The 18,940-nt window shown below is 46.7% G+C and overlaps 1 protein-coding gene across 1 annotated transcript in view; it reads right to left on the bottom strand.

Annotated features, from left to right (window-relative positions):
• Positions 1–15,086: 15,086 nt before the first annotated feature.
• Positions 15,087–18,940, bottom strand: part of CDC40 (cell division cycle 40) — a 386,639-nt gene continuing 382,785 nt past the window's right edge. Inside the window, exon 15 of the mRNA XM_085611551.1 lies at positions 15,087–16,583. Coding sequence (XP_085467677.1) covers positions 16,406–16,583 — 178 coding nt within the window. The 3' untranslated portion in view covers positions 15,087–16,405. The remainder of the gene's footprint in view (positions 16,584–18,940) is intronic.

Raw genomic sequence — 18,940 nt, 5'->3', positions numbered from 1 at the left:
TAATGTGCTGGGCCCGTGGCTGGCGTTGTGAATGGTTTTGTATGTGTCCCATGTAAGAAAGGTGTGCAAATGGCCTGTAAAGAGGTTGGTGCCTTGTCGTGGCTTTACAGCTCACGAGCTGTGAGTCAATGGTTCAGTTTCTCGTCCTTTCAATTAACAGTGCATTTCATTTTTGTGAAATCTCTGGTTAATACAACTGTATATACTTAACCATCACTCACCCTCGTGCCAAATCCAACTAGTATGTGTGTGTGCTTGAGGAATAGATGGCTGTGCAGTAATCTTTGTCTGTTTTGTCTCTCTGCCAAGCTGTACATTTCATTTAAGAATAACCTAACAACTGTAGTTTTTGTCGTAAACTAAACACCCATGGGAGTGCATGGTGATGTCTCTCTTGTGGATCCCAACAGGTTATCTTACCCACAATGTCCTGCAAACCTCAAAATGTGACTGTGACATTTTCCTTGCATTATTGTGCCCGAGTTTTCACACGGCCGAAAGTAACAAATTTCCAAACCCCCTGCATTTCTCCAAGTATCCCAATAGAAATGGTACCTCACTTGTATGGGTGGGCCAAGTACCCGCGGCAGGGAAGGGCCCAAAACCTATTGATGTGACATCAAAATTACTTATCACAAACCAACCTGGTTTTGCAAGGGGGGTCCCATGAGTTTTTGGTCACGGGCTCGGCGACCATCTAGGGAAACCTACCTAACCCACACATTTCTGAAAACTAGACACCCGGGGGCTTCCAGGGAGGTATGGCTTGCGTGGATCCCCCCACGTTCCCTTACCCAGAATCCCCTGCAAACCTCAATTTTAGCTGAAAAAAATCATTTTTTTCACACATTTTTGTGTGGGAGAGTTGTGGCATCACCGGGCTCACACAAATTTCCCACCACCCAGAGTTCCCCCAGGTCTCCCGATGAAAATGGTGCCTCACTTGTGTGGGAGGCCCTAGTACCCGCGACAGGGAAGGGCCCAAAACATTTTTTGATAGGCAATGTTGATGTTGCCTCCAAATGTTTTGAGTCCTTGCCACGGGTACTTGGGCCTCCCACACAAGTGAGGCACCATTTTTATCGGGAGACCTGGGGGAACGCTGGGTGGAGGGAAATTTGTGGGAGCCCGGTGATGCCACAACTTTCCCACACAAAAATGTGTGAAAAAAGTGATGTTTTCAGCTAAAATTGAGGTTTGCAGGGGATTCTGGGTAAGGAAACGTTGGGAGATCCACGCAAGCCATACCTCCCTGGAAGCCCCCGGGTGTCTAGTTTTCAGAGATGTGTGAGTTTGGTAGGTTTCCCTAGATGGCCGCCGAGCACGGGCCAAAAACTCAGGTGACCCCCCCCTTGCAAAACCAGGTGGTTTTGAGATAGGCAATTTTGATGTCACCTCACTAAGTTTTGGGCCCTTGCCTGTCGTGGGTACTTGGGCCTCCCACACAAGTGAGGCACCATTTTTATCGGGAGACCTGGGGGAACGCTGGATGGTGGGAAATTTGTGCGAGCCCGGTGATGCCACAACTTTTCCACACAAAAATGTGTGAAAAAAGTGTTTTTTTCAGCTAAAATTGAGGTTTGAAGGGAATTCTGGGTAAGGAAACTTTGGGGGATCCACGCAAGACATACCTCTCTGGAAGCCCCCGGGTGTCTAGTTTTAAAAAATGTATAGGTTTGCTAGGTTTCCATAGGTGCCGGCTGAGCTAGGGTTCAAAAACTACAGCTAGGCAATTTGCCAAAAAAGGGTCATTTTTCACTGCGAAATTGAGGTGTGACCACATTGCGTTTTGCGCCGTTTCCTGTCGCGGGAGCTAGACCGACCCACACAGTGGGGTACCATTTTTCTCGTAAGACTTTGGGGAACGCGGGGTGGGTGGAAATTTGTGGATCCACGCAGATTCCAGAACTTTCCACCACAGAAATGTGGGGACAATGTGGTTTTTTTGACAATTTTTTAGGATTGCAAGGGATTCTGGGTAACCGAACCTGTTGGGAAACAGTCAAGTCACCCCATCCTGGATTCCCCTGGGTGTCTAGTTTTCAAAATTGTATAGGTTTGCTAGGTTTCCCTAAGTGCCGGCAGAGCTACGGTTAAAAAACTACAGCTATGCACTTTGCCAAAAAAGGGTCATTTTTCACTGCAAAATTGAGGTGTGACAACATTGCATTTTGCGCCGTTTCCTGTCGCGGGCACTAGGCCGACCCACACAAGTGAGGTACCATTTTTCTTAGAAGACTTTGGGGAACGTGGGGTGGGTGGAAATTTGTCGATCCACGCAGATTCCAGAACTTTCCACCACAGAAATGTGGAGAAATGTGGGCTTTTCAAAATAAAATTTAGGTTTGCAAAGGATTCTGGGTAACAGACCCTGGTGGGAGGCAGTCAAGTCACCCCATCCTGGATTCCCCTGGGTGTCTAGTTTTAAAAAATGTAAAGGTTTGCTAGGTTTCTCTACGTGCCGGCAGAGCTAGGGTTCAAAAACTACAGCTAGGCACTTTGCCAAAAAAGGGTCATTTTTCACTGCAAAATTGAGGTGTGAAAACATTGCATTTTGCGCCGTTTCCTGTTGCGGGCACTAGGCTGACCCACACAAGTGAGGTACCATTTTTCTCAAAAGACTTTGGGGAACGTGGGTGGGTGGAAATTTGTGGATCCACGCAGATTCCAGAACTTTCCACCACAGAAATGTGGGGAAAATGTGTTTTTTGGGATAATTTTTTTAGGTTTGCAAGGGATTCTCGGTAACAGAACCTGGTGGGAGGCAGTCAAGTCACCCCATCCTGGATTCCCCTGGGTGTCTAGTGTTAAAATATTTATAGGTTTGCTAGGTTTCCCTAGGTGCCGGCAGAGCTAGGATTAAAAAACTACAGCTAGGCACTTTGCCAAAAAAGGGTCATTTTTCACTGCGATATTGAGGTGTGACCACGTTGTGTTTTGCCCAGTTTCCTGTCGCGGGCACTAGGCCGACCCACACAAGTGAGGTACCATTTTTATCGGGAGACTTAGGGTAATTCAGATTTGTAAAGCAATTGTTATTACCTATTGATTTGTGATGCATTTCTGCCTTCCAAATGAGAGACATTGTTTACAAAAAGAAGTAATTTTGAAAATTCTCATGCTAGTATGAGTATTCCCAATTTCGAAAATGTGCAAATATGTACTGTTTTCTAAACTCTATAATTTGTTCCCATTTCAGAAATACATAGGTGTCTTTCATACCGATTTTTCCATGTATACGTTTTCCCACAATAATTGCTATATACCCGGAACATAATAAAAAACCATTGCAAATTGCTGCTCAGTTTTTGACTCTGGGTTCGTCGGGTTCTTGGTGAACCTACAAGTCCTATATATCCCCACAACCAGGAAGGTCTAGCGGATGTATCGGTATATTGCTTTCAAAGAGCTGTCATAATTAGAAGAAGTTACAGGTGAAAACGTGGACACAAAAGGCTGTTTTTTTAAACTAATTTTCAATTTTTCCTATATTTAACTGTTAGTTTCTATAAAGAAACCTTGATGGATCTACACAAATGACCCCTTGCTGAATTCCAAATGTTGTCTACTTTTCTAAAATGTATAGCTTTCCAGGATCCATTATTACTTTCACACCCATTTCTACTATTATCTGGAAAGCACAAAAAATAGCAAAAATAGGCTATGTCCCAGAAAAATGCTAAACCTCTGTATAAAATGTTGGTTTTCTGACAAAAGTCTGTCATTCCCTAAAAGCTGGGGAAATGGTGATTTCAGCCCCACAAACCCTTTTTTGATAACATTTGCAGGGAAAAACCCAGACGCTTTCATTTGCAGCCCATTTTTCCCCCAAAAAATAAATTGCTTTAATTTGGTTAATTTCTGGGACCAATCCACAAACCCTGGGTACCTTTAGAATCCCCATGATTTTGGAAGAAAAGGACGCAAATTTGGCGTGGATACCTTATGTGGTCAAAAAGTTACAGGGGCCTAAGCGCGCACTACCCCAAATAGCCCAAAAAAGGCTTAGCACAGGGGGGGAAAAGGCCTAGCAGCGAAGGGGTTAATGCCTCGAGGGACTCAAATCTGGTTACACCACCCAAGTATGTATCACCTCTGGTAGGTGAACTATCCATTGTTACAGCCAGTCTGCCAACACCAAGGGCATGAACAGATTTCCTTTAGATATTCTTCAAGGGTGTTGAAAAGAAACCATGATTAAATCTGACTTTCTTAGACCTGAATGGTAAGCTAAGCAGCAGATTTGGGTCTGTAAAGAATACCTAATTCATTTAAGAGTGGTTACAATGGCTCTTCTGTTTTGAGGACATGAACATGGCGCAAATGCCACACATTAACCTTACGTAAAAGAATGGTTCTCGGGGGGCGTGGCCAAGATGGCGTCTCGGTAGGACGCAGTGCTGTCGTTCTCCACCGGGCCTTTCCCTGCACATTCAGCGGCAGGAGGGGCACTGGAGCCTGCCTGGACCTTCCGAGGGCTGTGCTACACTCTGGGGGACCATGGAGGGCCACATCATAGCTCCGGAGGCAGTTCCTGAGCCGACACAGAGCAGTACGGGGTGAGACGCCGACCGGCCGGGGGCCGCCTTGTGGACTTGGGGTGGGGAGCGCCCGGTCGGTACCTCCGCCAATCTCCGGGACTGACGGGGAGACCGCCACAGCACCGTGACTCGAGCAACGTCCCCGGCTGTACGCGGAATGGGTCCGCATCTTCTCTGGCAGCGGTAAGCCCGGGCCTCGAGCACTACGCCGGGCCTACTCTATAGGCCTGAGTAGGCCCCACCATCAGCGGCCGCTGGAAGCCGGAGCGGTCGCCTGCACCAGCTGCGCAGAGACTCGGAGCGGCCGCTTCATCGGCTGGGGGCCCTCCCCCCTGGTGCAACTGGCAGGAGGAAAACCCCAAGGTGGCGATTGGCGATCTCCAGAGGCCTGGGAGAGATGCACGCGCCATCCATAAGGTCGTGCCTGAGGTGAGGCCTCAAGTGCGGCTAAGAGATCCGAGCTGCACAGCGGCCCATTTGGGGGCACTGGAACATCTGGTGACGCAAGTGTCCCAGGCTGGAGAGGTTCGGATGAGCCTTTCTGCCCGCTAGCCCTAACACTGCCTCCTATCTCATTAAGGTGGCCCTGAGGAGTCTGGTGCCCCCGCACAAGTTCCACTAGGAGGTGAGAGCAGAGGCGGGGGCAGGACTGCACCACAACGGAGGGCCCTACGAAGAGGTGAGAGCAGCAGCGAGGCAGGGGCAAGACAGTACCATGACGGAGGGGCCCCAGCAGTTGACCTCGCCCCCCCCCCCCCCGGCATTCGAACCAGGGCATGAGAGAAGGGCCCAACGTGGCGAATGCGAGCCGTGAGGGAGGGCTCCCGCTGTGATAGTGACAGCTCCATCAATGCCTTATCCCTTTTTATGCAATGCCTCCCTGCTCCCCCAATGGACATCTTGACCTGTGTCGTCGACTTCCAGCTAAAGGAGCAGATCCTCCGCGAGGCCCGGCATCACACGGACTTTACCCACCAAGGTCAAAAGCCTACATTATACCAGGACTTCGCAGCCTCCACCTTATTCAAGCGCAAATCCTTCGGTCCGATTTCGTCACAGCTCTGAGAAACTGGCATCACGTACTCCTGGGGGGCACCCCTTTAGACTGATCTTCCACTTCAACGGGGAGCTGAGACAGATTTGCTCCCTCCGTCGCCTACAAACTCTTGGGCACTGAAGAACCCGCAACGGACCAGCCGCATCAGAACAACAGTTCTGGCAGAAGCGGAAGTGGCCATGGATGGACCACGATTAAGCCCCCTAGCATGTCAGCGTGCCCCGATTCGGACACTATGGCCAGGGAGTGGCAGACAGTTCTGGCATCCCTTACAGGAGCATCCTCGGAGTGAAGAAGGAATCGCCCAGGCTGAGAACTGATGGTTTGTTGCTAACACCCATGCCTGTCATTGGAAACGTTTTAGACATTTACATGGGCTTTGCCTGGGGGGAGCGGGTGCCGCAGGCCAAAGGTACCCTTTACTTTCTTTACAGGGGGATGCATGCTCCAGACATTGGCTGTTTCTTACACTTCACCACACTCATGTTCTTGTTATGTTGGGGTTTTGTTATTTTAATTCCCCCTCGCTGTGCCTCTTGTTTTCCCAGCATGTGTGCGACTTCTGCCTAACCAGGCCCCCTTGTCTAAGATTCTTTAGGGCCCATGTAGGGTGGGCACGATCTATCGCTTCGCACCTGCAGTGCATCCTGTCCACACCGCCTGCTTAGATGAGTGTTAAAATCCTGCCTCTAAATGTGAAAGGGCTTAACAACCCTATCAAGCGCAAAGCTATCCTGTTCTACTTGGAAAATTCCAATGCCCATATTTGTCTATTGCAGGAGACCCACCTAATGCGTGGCCACATGCATAGATTGCGATCTAAGGCCTTCGCACAGCAATACTTCTCTTCTCTCCCTACTAAGAGGGCCGGGGTCGTCATCCTCATATCTCGCACTTTTCCGAGGGTTGTGGGGGCGAAGGTATCAGATCAAGGGGAGGCTCCTGTCGATCTCCGTGACATTGGGGATGCTACGCTTATGCTGGCCACTATTTATGCCCCCAGCGAGGGCCAGGAGACATTCCTATGTAGCGCAGTGGCAGACTTAACATCCTCTCAAGACCAGCAAATACTTCTGGGGCGACATGAATATTGTGTGTGACAGCCAACTGGACCATTCGGCTCCGAGGCAGGGACAGACGGAAGCTCTATCGGACAATGGCCGACAGTGGTTGCATGACTTAGGGTTGGTTGACATATGGTGCCACTTCCACCCCCATACAACTGACTACACCTTCTCTCACGCCCGTGTGACTTATGCCCGGTAGACTACTTCTTGGGGTCCCAGTCTCTTCTCTCTTCCGCACAGGACTTGGTTATAGAGTCACAAACACTATCAGACCACTCGGCCTTGACCACAACTCTACTATTTCCCCCCCCGCCATCCTACTCCTGGAAGCTAAGGGATACATTCCTCCACCACCCCAAAGTCATTGCACGCCTCACTAAGACACTAGAGGAATTTTTAGCTGTAAATGATACTCCAAAAAACTCCATAGCATCCCTGTGGGAAACACTTAAACTAGTTACTAGGGGTGACTTTATAGCCACGTTGTCTGCAGACAACAAGCTACGCAGGGGGAAAAGGGAGGAGCTTTCCTAACAGGTCTTAGAATTAGAGGGGATCCACAAACAGACGGGGGCTCCCAGGGTATGGAGGCGCAAGCTCAGCTAGCTAGCCTGGATCTGGATAGAGCTGAACATGTTGCTCTCCGCTTGAAGCATATGTTTTATACGGGAGGGAATAGATGCGGCCGCCTGTTGGCTCACAAACTGCGTGCTCAGCGTCCGGTAGCAGTGGTCCCACTGATTTTGGATGCTTAGGGTGCTAAACTTACGCGGAAGGTGGATATAGCCCACGCATTTAGGGACTTCTATGCAGAACTCTACTCTGCACAACAAATACCAGAACAGAACAGAATCCCCCAGTGTATTATCAGGGCATATCGCATTCCCGCTTAACATTAGACCAGGCCTCTTCTTTGGATAGCCCAATTCGGGCCGAAGCGGTTATCTCGGCTATAGCCAGGCTCAAGCTCCTCAAAACCCCCGGTCCAGATGGGTTTACTGACATTTTTTATAAAACTTTTTGCTCTATTTTGGCCCTGATACTGACCTGGCTAACACAATTGGAGACTCTGTCTTACCACCCACGATGCTCCTGGTGTTAGTAGCAGTCCTGCCCAAGCCCGCAAAGGACAGCAGGAACTGTGCCTCATACAGACCTTTTTCCCTGCTAAATATAGATTTTAAGATCTTCACCGTAATATTGGCGGCCAGGCTGGGCCTGCTAATACCGGGATTGATAGAGCCGGATCAGGCAGGATTTGTCGCGACCAGGCAATGCAGCGACAACTCTAGGAGACTGCGATACCTCTTGGACAAGACACAACGCCAATCAGAGGAGCGAGTAGTGCTGTCCATCAATGCCGAAAAGGTATTCAACATGGTTCACTGGCCTTTCTTAGAGACCACTCTGGAGAAGTTCGGGGTGGGGAGACTATTTTGAAGGTGGGTGCTCAGTGGATATAGCCACCCTGCGGCAACTGTCCGGGTGAACGGCTTTATGTTGGAACCCTTCCCGATTGCTAGAGGCACGCAACAGGTTTGCCCGGTCTCCCCCCTGCTAGCACAGAGGTTTGGAAAGAATCTGCAGAGTAGAGGGGTTCTCTTTGGGGGGGAGCGGCACACCATCCGTTTGAATGCAGATGATGTCATCTCTACGTTGGAGAACCCTGAGATGTCTGTCCCAGCTTTCCTTGCTAAACTAGAGGAGTTTTCAGCTGCCTCTGGCTTTAGAGTTAATGTTGCCAAGTCGCAGGCCTTATGTTTTTCCTTGCAGCAGCCAACTATCGCTGCCCTTGCCCAGGTGTGTCCCATCCGTTGGGATCAGAAAACCACTCCGTACTTGGGCATAACACTATCAGTATCCACCACTGAGACAGTTTCCTTAAATTAAACTCAGTTCTTGGCACAGACACGGCGGGATTTGAGACGCTCGTGGCCATTTGGCCTTTCGTGGCAAGGCTGAGTGGCAGCCCTCAAGATGAGTATACTCCCTAAAATGGTATACGTTTTCGAGACTCTACCTGTGGAGCTGCCACCGGGCATCCAGAAACCGCTTCAGGCTGAATTTTTATCCTTTCTCTGGGTGGACAAGAAACCACGGATTAGCGGGGATATGAGCTTTAAAACCCTTGGGGAGGGGGGGCTTGGGAATTCCCCACCCCGACCGCTACAACAAGGCTACGCAGCTAAAATCCTTGCTAGGATGGGCTCAACCGGAATCTGAGAAGCGCTGGCTCTTCATGGAGCAAGCACTAGCTGGCCAGCCCCTGTGGAAGATGCCCTTCCTTTGCAGAGCCTCCAGATCCCCTAGACTTTATGGCTCACCAATAGTGCGGGCCACCTATAAGGCATGGGACGCCACGGCCACACGCAACGGATTGACCATATTCCCATTGCCCCTTACCCCTATCACTAACAATCCTGATTTAATCCCGGGCCTTGATCAGGCAGGCTTTGGTCACTGGGACAAGGAAGGCCGCAGATCCATAGGGCATTTTTAAGATGTGGAGGGCCCCGTCTTTCAAGGATTTCCGATCTGACTTTGCAATGCCCGAAACGGAGGGGTAGCACTATCAGCAGATACGACACTGGGAGAGACGGCTTACTCCGTATGAGCGGTGGCTGCTTTCTAAGCAATCCAATAAACGACCTTACACAGAACTGTACCACATACTACACACCCTGGAACCAGTGGTCAAATCTGCAGGCCAGAAACGGTGGGAAACTGGGCAAGGGCGGATATTGAACCCCAAAGAATGGGACAAAATTCATTACAGGGCCCGACACTCAGCACATAATATTTCTAGTGACGAATCTGCCACTAAGATAATGACGTACTGGCACCTCACCCCGCCCAGACTGCATCAAAGTGCCCCTGACCATTCCTCAAGCTATTGGAGGGGATGTGAGGCTGAGGGTACACTGCAAACACAAGGAGATGATGGACGGAGCGCTGAAACTTTTCAGACACTCACCCCCAGTAACAGATCTGGGTTGAATCCATTATCATTCATTTGCTTACTTCGCCACCTCAGTTTAGATCCATCTATATGCAAACCAGTCTGGACACTGTGCCTCATGGGAACAGTCAAGGCCGAACTGCCAAACCAGGTCTTCCCTGAACCGGAAACAAGCATCCTGGGACCGGTTTCTGGGTAACACCCTTTATCAGCCAAGCTAGCTTGAATCCAGTGGCAAAGTGAGCAAGGGACCCACGTCTGGGCATACCCTGCCAACTTAGGGCGAACAAAGCAAACACAAGGAGATGATGGACGGAGCGCTGAAACCTTTCAGACACTCACCCCCAGACACAGATCTGGGTTGAATCCATCATCATTCTTTAGCTCACTTCACCACCTCAGTTTAGACCCAACTATATGCAAATCAGTCTTGACCCTGTGTTTCATGGGAACAGTCAATGGCATGTCATGGTGAGCAAACAAAAGATGGATTTAGGCTCAGATCTCTGTACTGGGGTGAATGTATGACATTGTTCTGCATTCTGTCCATCAATTGTTATTTTCGCATTTGTCACCCAGAGTGGGACGGGTATGCCCAGACTTGGGTCCAGTGCTCTCCATGCCACTGGAATGAAGCTATCCTGGCTGATGAGGGGTGAAACCCCGAAACTGGTACTAGGATGCTTGTTTCCAGTTCAGGGAGGACCTGGCCTGGCAGTTCGAGCTGAACTGTTTCCATTGGGCACAGGGTCAAGACTGATTTGCATATGGCTGGGTCCAAACTGGAATGGCATGGTGAGCAAAAAAACGATGGATTTAGGCCCAGATCTCTGTATTGGGGTGAATGTATGACATTGTTCTGCATTTGGCCATCAATTGTTCTTTTTGAGGGTACACTGCTTCACTTGTTATGGGAATGCCCCGCTCTTAAAACATACTGGACACAGGTTCTGGATGAGATTGACCAACATTTCGACACAAACATTTTACGCTTTACGGAATATGTCATCTTGGGCGCCTCTGACAGACTCACATTCCCCCTCAAGTCCCGTAAAGGCAGGCAGACGGGAATAGCTTTTAGGGGCAGCACTACAGAATATACTGTCTCATTGGGGCACGGACAGAACTCCTATGATACAGGGATGGCTACACAGGCTGTGGTATGTGTCCGGCATGGAGCGTATTTCTTCCTCCCTCCAGAGGGATGGGGCCTCCTTTGCAGATCTGTGGCACCCCTTTATTGCCTTGTTGTGCTCGGAATTCCGCAAGCTCACCTGCCATGGGTACCTGCGGCTACTGCGTCTTCCTGTGCTAACACAAGATCTCCCCCAACCTTAGACACAGTGATTTGCTCCGCGCCATGCTTGGTTTCCCATTTTTCTTTTGCAGCAGTTGAGGGGAGGGAGGAGGAGGGGCGGGATAGGGGAGGGAGGAGGAGGGGCGGGATGGGGGGGAGGAGGGGGGCAGGAACCTTTATCTTGTTTTATCTTTGATTCTCTGCGTAGCACTAAGACTGCTTATGGCCCACAATTTGGGCTTTATCGCTTGATGCATCTTGTTTTGTCTCTCAAATCATTAAAAAGTTATAAACTTAAAAAGAATGGTTCTCTTTTCCTCACAGCTGAGGCAGATATTGAGTGTTACAAAAGTCATAAGGGCAGATGGCCTTTTCCACAAATGCTGTAAAGGCCTGTCTGCACACAAGTACTGATGCCAAACATGAACCAAAACACGGTTTTGCGTTGACAGACCTCTCAAAGAATAGCACATCAAAGCAAGTGATCACATAGTAGATGGCACTGTGAAAACGTAAGTAGTTTGCGCCCACAACCCACAAGGTGACTGAGAAGAGATATTACTGCAGAGTCGATTTACACAGAGGAAATTTGAACAAAAATGAATTAGTACACTGTTTGGACCTGCACTACAAGCAATCTTAGTGAGGAGATGGTAAGGAAGAATATAAAGAGAAACAATGAAAGAGATGCAAATAACACTCAAGAAATTCAGTGAAGTGATTTAAAATTGCCACACCTTGATGATTTCAAGCTTCTTTCTTCTATGTGCATGCATGCACCTGTATCATATTCAAGATGGAAACAAATACTAACTTGCACTATGTCTGTAATCATATTGTTACAAATAAAGAAAATATACTAATAGTACAAACTATCAGTTACTTTCATAATCCAACTAAAATGGGTTTAATTTTTGCAAGGGAAGACAATAAACTTGGCAGCTTATCAGAAGGCATATACTAGAGTGAAAAAAGAAACAGATGCCAGAAACCGCCAAAGTCAAAATTGGGTAGTCCCTTATGGTCATCTAAAGTCTCATGAATGTCATTCTCAACTCTTAATATCAATGTAGCTAGGCACCTGGTCCAGGCAGTCGTGAAATATTTGAGCTGAAAAATCTGGGGAAGGCCCTCTTGAAAACCACCCCAAGACGAAAAACACATTTAAACGCTGGTTGACTGCATGTGACCAAAGGATAACCATGGTTAGTGCATGAACATAACAAGCATTTGCAATGCAATAGGTCTCGCATTTATGCGAGTTTGCGCTATTGACAAATGGCAATGCCTTTTAGTTTTGTTTTCGTTTTTAAAACATAAATAAAAGGCATTGCCATTTACAATGCCAATAGCTTAAATTCGCGTAAATGCAAATGCGTGTATAGGACTTGTGCCCTGACACACACATACAGAAACACAGTAAAAGACGAACACCTGACACCACTGAGAGGCACATTCAAGCGTGCACAGGAACAGAAACAGTAAGTACACGTACACACATAAATGACACCGAAATACATCGACATCCCTTCAGAGGAATCACTCTGCCCTGACTCCTTCGAGGCCCCATTTGCCACTGCACTCCGAGCTCTATTCTCAAAATGATCGGCTGCTGATTCCACTTAAAAATGCCCACAACTTTTAGAAAGGATAAAAAAAATGGCCCACGGTAAAGAATACTGAAACTCCAATTAACAGAGTGCAGGGCGATTTCTGTGTCACATCAAGTAATGTTGAACCCTCGCTGAACACTGTGGGAGCACCTGGCGGGTGTTAAACGAGTTATCCCTGTCTCTACACTTGTTAAGTAGTCGCTGAGCGCCAGGCGCTGCTGCATCATCCTGTGAGCTCAGCTGCTGTACTTGTGGGCAGCGGGTGGGGAGCCTCGAACCCGCTCCTGATGGACGTGGAGACAGTGCCCTCCTACTCTGTGTAGCCACACCATATAGTTACATATAAACGCTTCAGCGATCGGTCTGCGCAGCAAGTTAATCCGCATTTACTAATTGTCCGACGGACAGGCCTTTGAGTTTGAATAGAAGCCGCTGGTGGGCAAATTTCCAAACACGCAATTAACACACGAACATGTGTACAAACTGATCAGAACGGGACATAGGTGAACAATCAATGCAACCTTGCGAGGAGGCGACACACTGCAGTACCACCAGCGCTCAGTGTCTGCACACAAGCATTGAACCAACCAAGCACACGAGGAAACCTAAGGAACAGCGGCAGCAAAGCCATTTAAAGGAAGATGGTGCCCCATACTTCAGATACAAGGACATTCTTTTGCACTGTAAAACACGCACTGTGACTGTTAAAATGTGGTCGCCCTGCCTAGACAAACATCATACGTGACCGATCGCGCGCAGAACCTGGAAGCAGAGGCGGACGAGAGGGCAGCATTTTATCACACCTCCTGCCATCTGTATTCAGTAAGCCACTCGAGTAATCCTGTCATTTTAGATACTTCACTGGGCACCATTTTGTCTTCTCCGTCGCCCCACGCTGTGTGATTGGCCGATGGCGATGCATATATTTTTGAGAAGGGCACCCAAATGGGAGGTCAGTTTCATCAGAGCCCTTTTCAGAGTGCTTGAAAGATTAAACACGTTTCATTACTGTCAATAAATCGCCAGGAGAAGATTTTCATTTCCCGTATTCCCCTTTCACCAAACATTTACATACGATATCAGCTCTGTCACAGTCACCGAGGAGATACGTAGAAATTCAAACATAGAAGCCAAGTATTTTAAAAGTGATTTTTCCTTTATCAACAAACCATGATTTGAAACATCTGCTTTGTGAACCAAACTACATTTTAATAGCAAGTTTTTTTGGATAGTGTCAAATAAATAGATTTCAAAATAAATGGTCATTTGAACACAGTTTACATATAATGGACACTCCCTCATATTTTGTTTAGTACACAGACCCACAGCCAGGCAATTTAACCCAGACCTCTCGCTTTCCTTCAACCCCCAGTAGCAGGGCATGGTATCGCCTGGGTGTCCGGTTTCGCGTGTGTGTGTCCGGCTGCACTTTTAAGAAGCATCAGCAATGGCGGCTGCATGAAAAGAACGGAAAAGCGAACCGGATAGTGTACTAAGATGTAAAGCGCCTTTGTATCAAGGACGTTGGGGGGGGGGGGGGGGGGGGGGGGGGAGTGTGAGGAGCTGGCACGCACTGATGAGAACAAAACCAAGGCAGAACAGACCCGGATAAATAACCTCACGAATTATGGCGTGAAATATAAATGAAAACACCAGAAAGCCAACACTCTCGTCAGAACTGATTGGCCTTGCTGACAGGCTGCATCATGCCAGCAGCGCGAGGAGCGGAGATTGCTGGGCAGCACCAGAGTGTCCCTCCTGTCGTCTGAGGTGGCCAGGGCGGCTGGGAACCGGCTTTAGCAATCAGGCCTCGCTTATCAAGAGATCATTGGCGAGCTGTGCGAAGGAAAGAGAGCGGTGTGGGTAGAGAGCGTTGCGCCGCCTGGGGTCGGAGGACGAGGTAAGAGAGCCCGCCTGAGGCAAATTTTAAACAAGCTGTCTGCATTGTGTCAAAAATATAGTGCGTCCCGACTAATGAAGGCGACTGTGTAACGCCGCAAGTGAAAGATCCAGTCCAGATGGGCCGTCCGAGAAGGAGAATGGGCGGTAACAAGGAAGCCCCATTTTGAATCGGAAGACAGCATTTAGCATAAACAATGACGCCAGCCAATAGGAATGATGGGTGGAGCTTCAAGTCCACTTCTGAAATCTACTCTATTACAAGAAGCCTCGCAGAGCGAGCAGCACATGCGCACTGCAACGCAGGTCTGCGAGACCTAAAAACGTGGCCCTCTTTCAAAACAAGGTAATGTGTGATCGCCTGTCCAATTAGGTTGCTTCTGTATTGTTTGTAAACAGAAGATACAAGAAACTATTCAAGGAGACCTGCTCAGCACTCCAACAAAAAATTTTAACAAACAGTTTTGTTGAGCTTGAGCGACAATCGCTCAACAAATAGGTAACAAAGCAAAATGTTGCACATGTTTGAACGGTAGGTAAAAATAGTACATCAACGTTCTTAATGTAAAACATAAAAAGAGTAAATACTGTGTAGTAACAAAGAATGATTGTGTTTACTTGTGAAAGGATGAATAAGTCACAGCCGAAGGTACTTTTGTTTTAATAAATACATTTATTCAGTAAGAATTATTAAGAAACAACCTGCAATAGTTTAAGAATACTGCAATATTGGATATGCTGTCACATTCCGTCCTCGCAGCACTTACAGAATACAAAAATTATTGGCAAAATAAAGATATCTTTGCAGATTTTCTCATGAAATACTTGCATCCTCATTTACTCTAATGCTTAATGACAGTGTAACATAATGGGGTAAATGAAGTAGTACAGCTTTACTGTATGATTTTCAAGGGATTGTGGCTTCTCAACTCGAGCTAAACCCTCTTTGCCCAGTTCCAACCGACTAAAGGGAAGAACACTGTGTTGAGGGCTGGGCTGCTCTTAGTTTATTCTTATAAAACAGTGGTATCCGAAGGAGAAATAAAGCAAGGGTAGTAACAATAATAATGTGTTTCCAAGTGCTACCCCAAGTGTCCACATCTGGGGAAAAAAAACATAAAAAAATATAAAAAAAAGGGAATTGGTATCTCTTTATACATATACAATAAATGAACCTGGACACATAGCTGGTGTATTTTGAAGTTTCAAGATCTCCATTACATCCAAGAACAGAAAGAAAAGTTGCCTTTCCTTGATCAACATATATACACCTGGCAGAAGTTATAATTTAAAAAGAAAAACATAGTCTTGACAATGAAACATTTTATACGAGAATATATGTACAATTTGCTCTTTATCTCTGTGCATGTTATAAATAAAATATTGCCATGGAGCTCCATGATAAAAATCAGCACTCAGAGGGAATAACTGCTTTCTTCAAGACAAATATTTCTGCTTGGCTGACATCGAACACAGAGTTCCAGGTGAGTAGCAGATGGTGTGAAATCAAGAAGTGACAAACCCTTGAAGGGTGCTTCAACATGTTCATCTTCTTCTGCAGCAATAATCAAAATAACCTCTATGTGTGCCGATGGGTAAAATAGATGATCAGGAAACTAGAGCAGGGCTGAACACAGCACATCTTGGAATCACAAGGCCATAATGACAAACAACCATAAAAGAAGACTTGTTTTTCAATTTTAAAATTGTGCTTCTGAATGCAATATTAGCTTATGTTGTTTAGTTTTGACACTTCGAATTCAGATACACAGAGCCGGCCTTTATTATCATGGAAATCAGTGGCCAACATCCATCTTCGATCTTTAATTGATCACACATTCAGTCGAGTCTACTGTGCGGTACTGAACAACACTGCAGAAAATTGTTCCTACTAGGGTCAATTTTGATTTTAAGGCAATTTTTAAAAACCTTTCACAATTATCGGCAGATAACTGAAGTAGGTCCAACTCCTCTAGTCCCACAGTTTAATAAGACCATCCCAGCCACATGTTATGACCTTGGACGTTTCATGAGGGTGCCAAACAGCGCTTATGCACACTTTATCATGGGCTTTTATTCTACTGTAGAGTTTTGTCGTTTTCCAGTCCCAGATATTAAGCTTCCCATCTGCATCTCCGGATACCACGTAGCTGTAGTAAAAAGAAGGAAAATATAACATTTAAACTATTGTGTCTCAAGAACCTAGACTGTTTGAAGGTATTATGGAATATCAAAGGAAAATAACAGATTACCATTATAGCAGACACCTTAATTTTTAGTCAAAAGTTGAAATTTGTTTAAATACCCAATACTGGTGAAGGTGCATTTCTATTGGAGGGACTAATTAAAAGGAAGGGCACAATAGATTGTGTGTAAGCAGTAGACGGATAAATTGCATCACAATAGTGCGTGCACCTACCAATTCTTAAATCTCTTGAAATAACTTTCTCAACTTAAGCTGCAAACTTTCTCAAGTCAGAGGTTCAAAGATTCTTGCATTCAAATAAGGAACATCAATCAATGTTCACAACGGACTGCAGAGAAAGTGCATGATAGAAAACTGGAGAATAAACTCCGACTGAAAATTTGCATTTGTATATATTCATTTAATAGCGCACAAAAGCCAGAAGACCATGCACCTTAGTGACACCAAAGCCTGAACCTTCAATGCAAATTCCATACAATAAGACTACATAGTACATAACAATATGATTATGATCAATAAAAACAGCCACAGTAAGGTATTTTACATCCTGTGGTACAACAGTCAGCTCAACAGATACATTTAATTACAGTTTACTTGCAAGAATTAAATAAATTAGACAGATGGTGCAAAGAAACCGATTCCATAACTTGGTAACCTGCCACTTGTTAGTTTCTGCCAGCACTCGCCGACATCATTTTGAAGTCATCAACTTGGCAGAAGCAGTAGAGAGTAAGGATATAGTGTGATATAGGAATCGAACTAGGCTTAGTAAGCATGGAGGAGAAATCCCATGAATACCTATCCAAACTAAGTGTAGCACTCCAATCTGTATGTATTCTTGGACGCGATCCTCGCTGACCACAATAACCAGAAAAATAGTCAACTTGACGAATCCAAAAACAAATCTAATGGCTCGGTTTTGCATCCTCTCCAAGTATCTCTATAGTACGTTCAAGTAAGTTGTGAAACAGAAAAGCCTTGCAAAAAAACCGACCTTGGAAAAGGACTCATTCTTACAGGACACCATTAAATGGAACTCCTAAATTCCCTATCAATTGAACAACTGGTAAGGGTGCATCCTTATTGAAGGCCAATCAATCTCTAATGAAGAAGGATGATGTATGCCTACCAGGAGATTCTCAGTGTTTCCTGCATTTAAGGAATAATAGATGAAAGATTTTCACTTCCTGTTTGCAGGATGTATTAGAACAGCAGTTGGAAAGAAACTCAGGCAGATCAACCATATAATTCTATTTACAAAGCCTGATATGTCTTGAGATAGTAGAACTACATTTTCTCAACTACAGAAGCCAGCGGGACATTGGTCTCACTGGCTGTAGGAAAGTAGAATCTAATTATATGGTTACCCCCACTTTGTGCCTGGTGCTAAGCTGTATTTGGACTAATCTGACTGGGAACCTGCTAATCAGGACCCCAGTTTATCTGCTTTTTCCCTAAATTGTTTTGATGAGTACTTGGTTACACTCCAGAATGGATACTGGGGTACCCTCATCAGTCCCTAATATATGGTACTAGGGTACCCAGGGCATAGGTACCCCAGAGGTCTCCCATGGGCTGAAGCATGCATTATGCCACCCATGGGAGACCATGCAAAATGGAACCACAGGTCTGCCATTGCAGCCTGTGTAAGTTGGTGCATGCACCACTTAATGAAGATATAGGTTTACTATATCCAAGGGTCACTGCACTAAAAACCTTTAAGTCACCCCTATTGGAGTCCTTTGCAATCCTGAAGGCAGGGTGCTTTGTTCTAAGTGAGAGGGTGCCCCTGCATGAGCAGAACACCCCTGCAGCCTATGGAGTCCATTCTCCCGGGTTGTCAGTGAAGCAGCCATATACTATATAGAAGGGCACTGCCTAACTAAGCGATGACCATCTCAAAAACGGCTGCAATGAATCCTATCATGTTTAGTATCACACAAGTTGGAATTATACCCCCACACCTTAAACGGTGTGGGGGGTACGATTCCAAGCACTGGGAGAGCCCTCCGTTAGGTTCTCAGTGTTTCCAGTACCAGTCTTCTAGACCCAGACATCACATAATGGTTGCTGCCGACCAGAGACGCATTACTGGCCTCCTGCTGCTGAGCCAAGCTCGAGCAGAGGAAGGTGGAACAATAGGCATCCTGTCACAAGGAGGTGACCACCTCCCAGACAGTATTTAGTGTATTGGGACCGGGTGGGTGCGTTTGCCAGCGCCAGAAAGTCCGTATGAGGGATACACTTGGTGTCCCCATGCATAGTTTAGGTCAACCATTTCTGGGAGTCGCTGGCACCTAC

The sequence above is a fragment of the Triturus cristatus genome, chromosome 6, assembly GCF_964204655.1.
Source record: "Triturus cristatus chromosome 6, aTriCri1.1, whole genome shotgun sequence".
NCBI lineage: Eukaryota > Metazoa > Chordata > Amphibia > Caudata > Salamandridae > Triturus > Triturus cristatus.
Note: the sequence above shows the minus strand (reverse complement) of the source record. Positions and strands in the feature narration are given on the sequence as shown.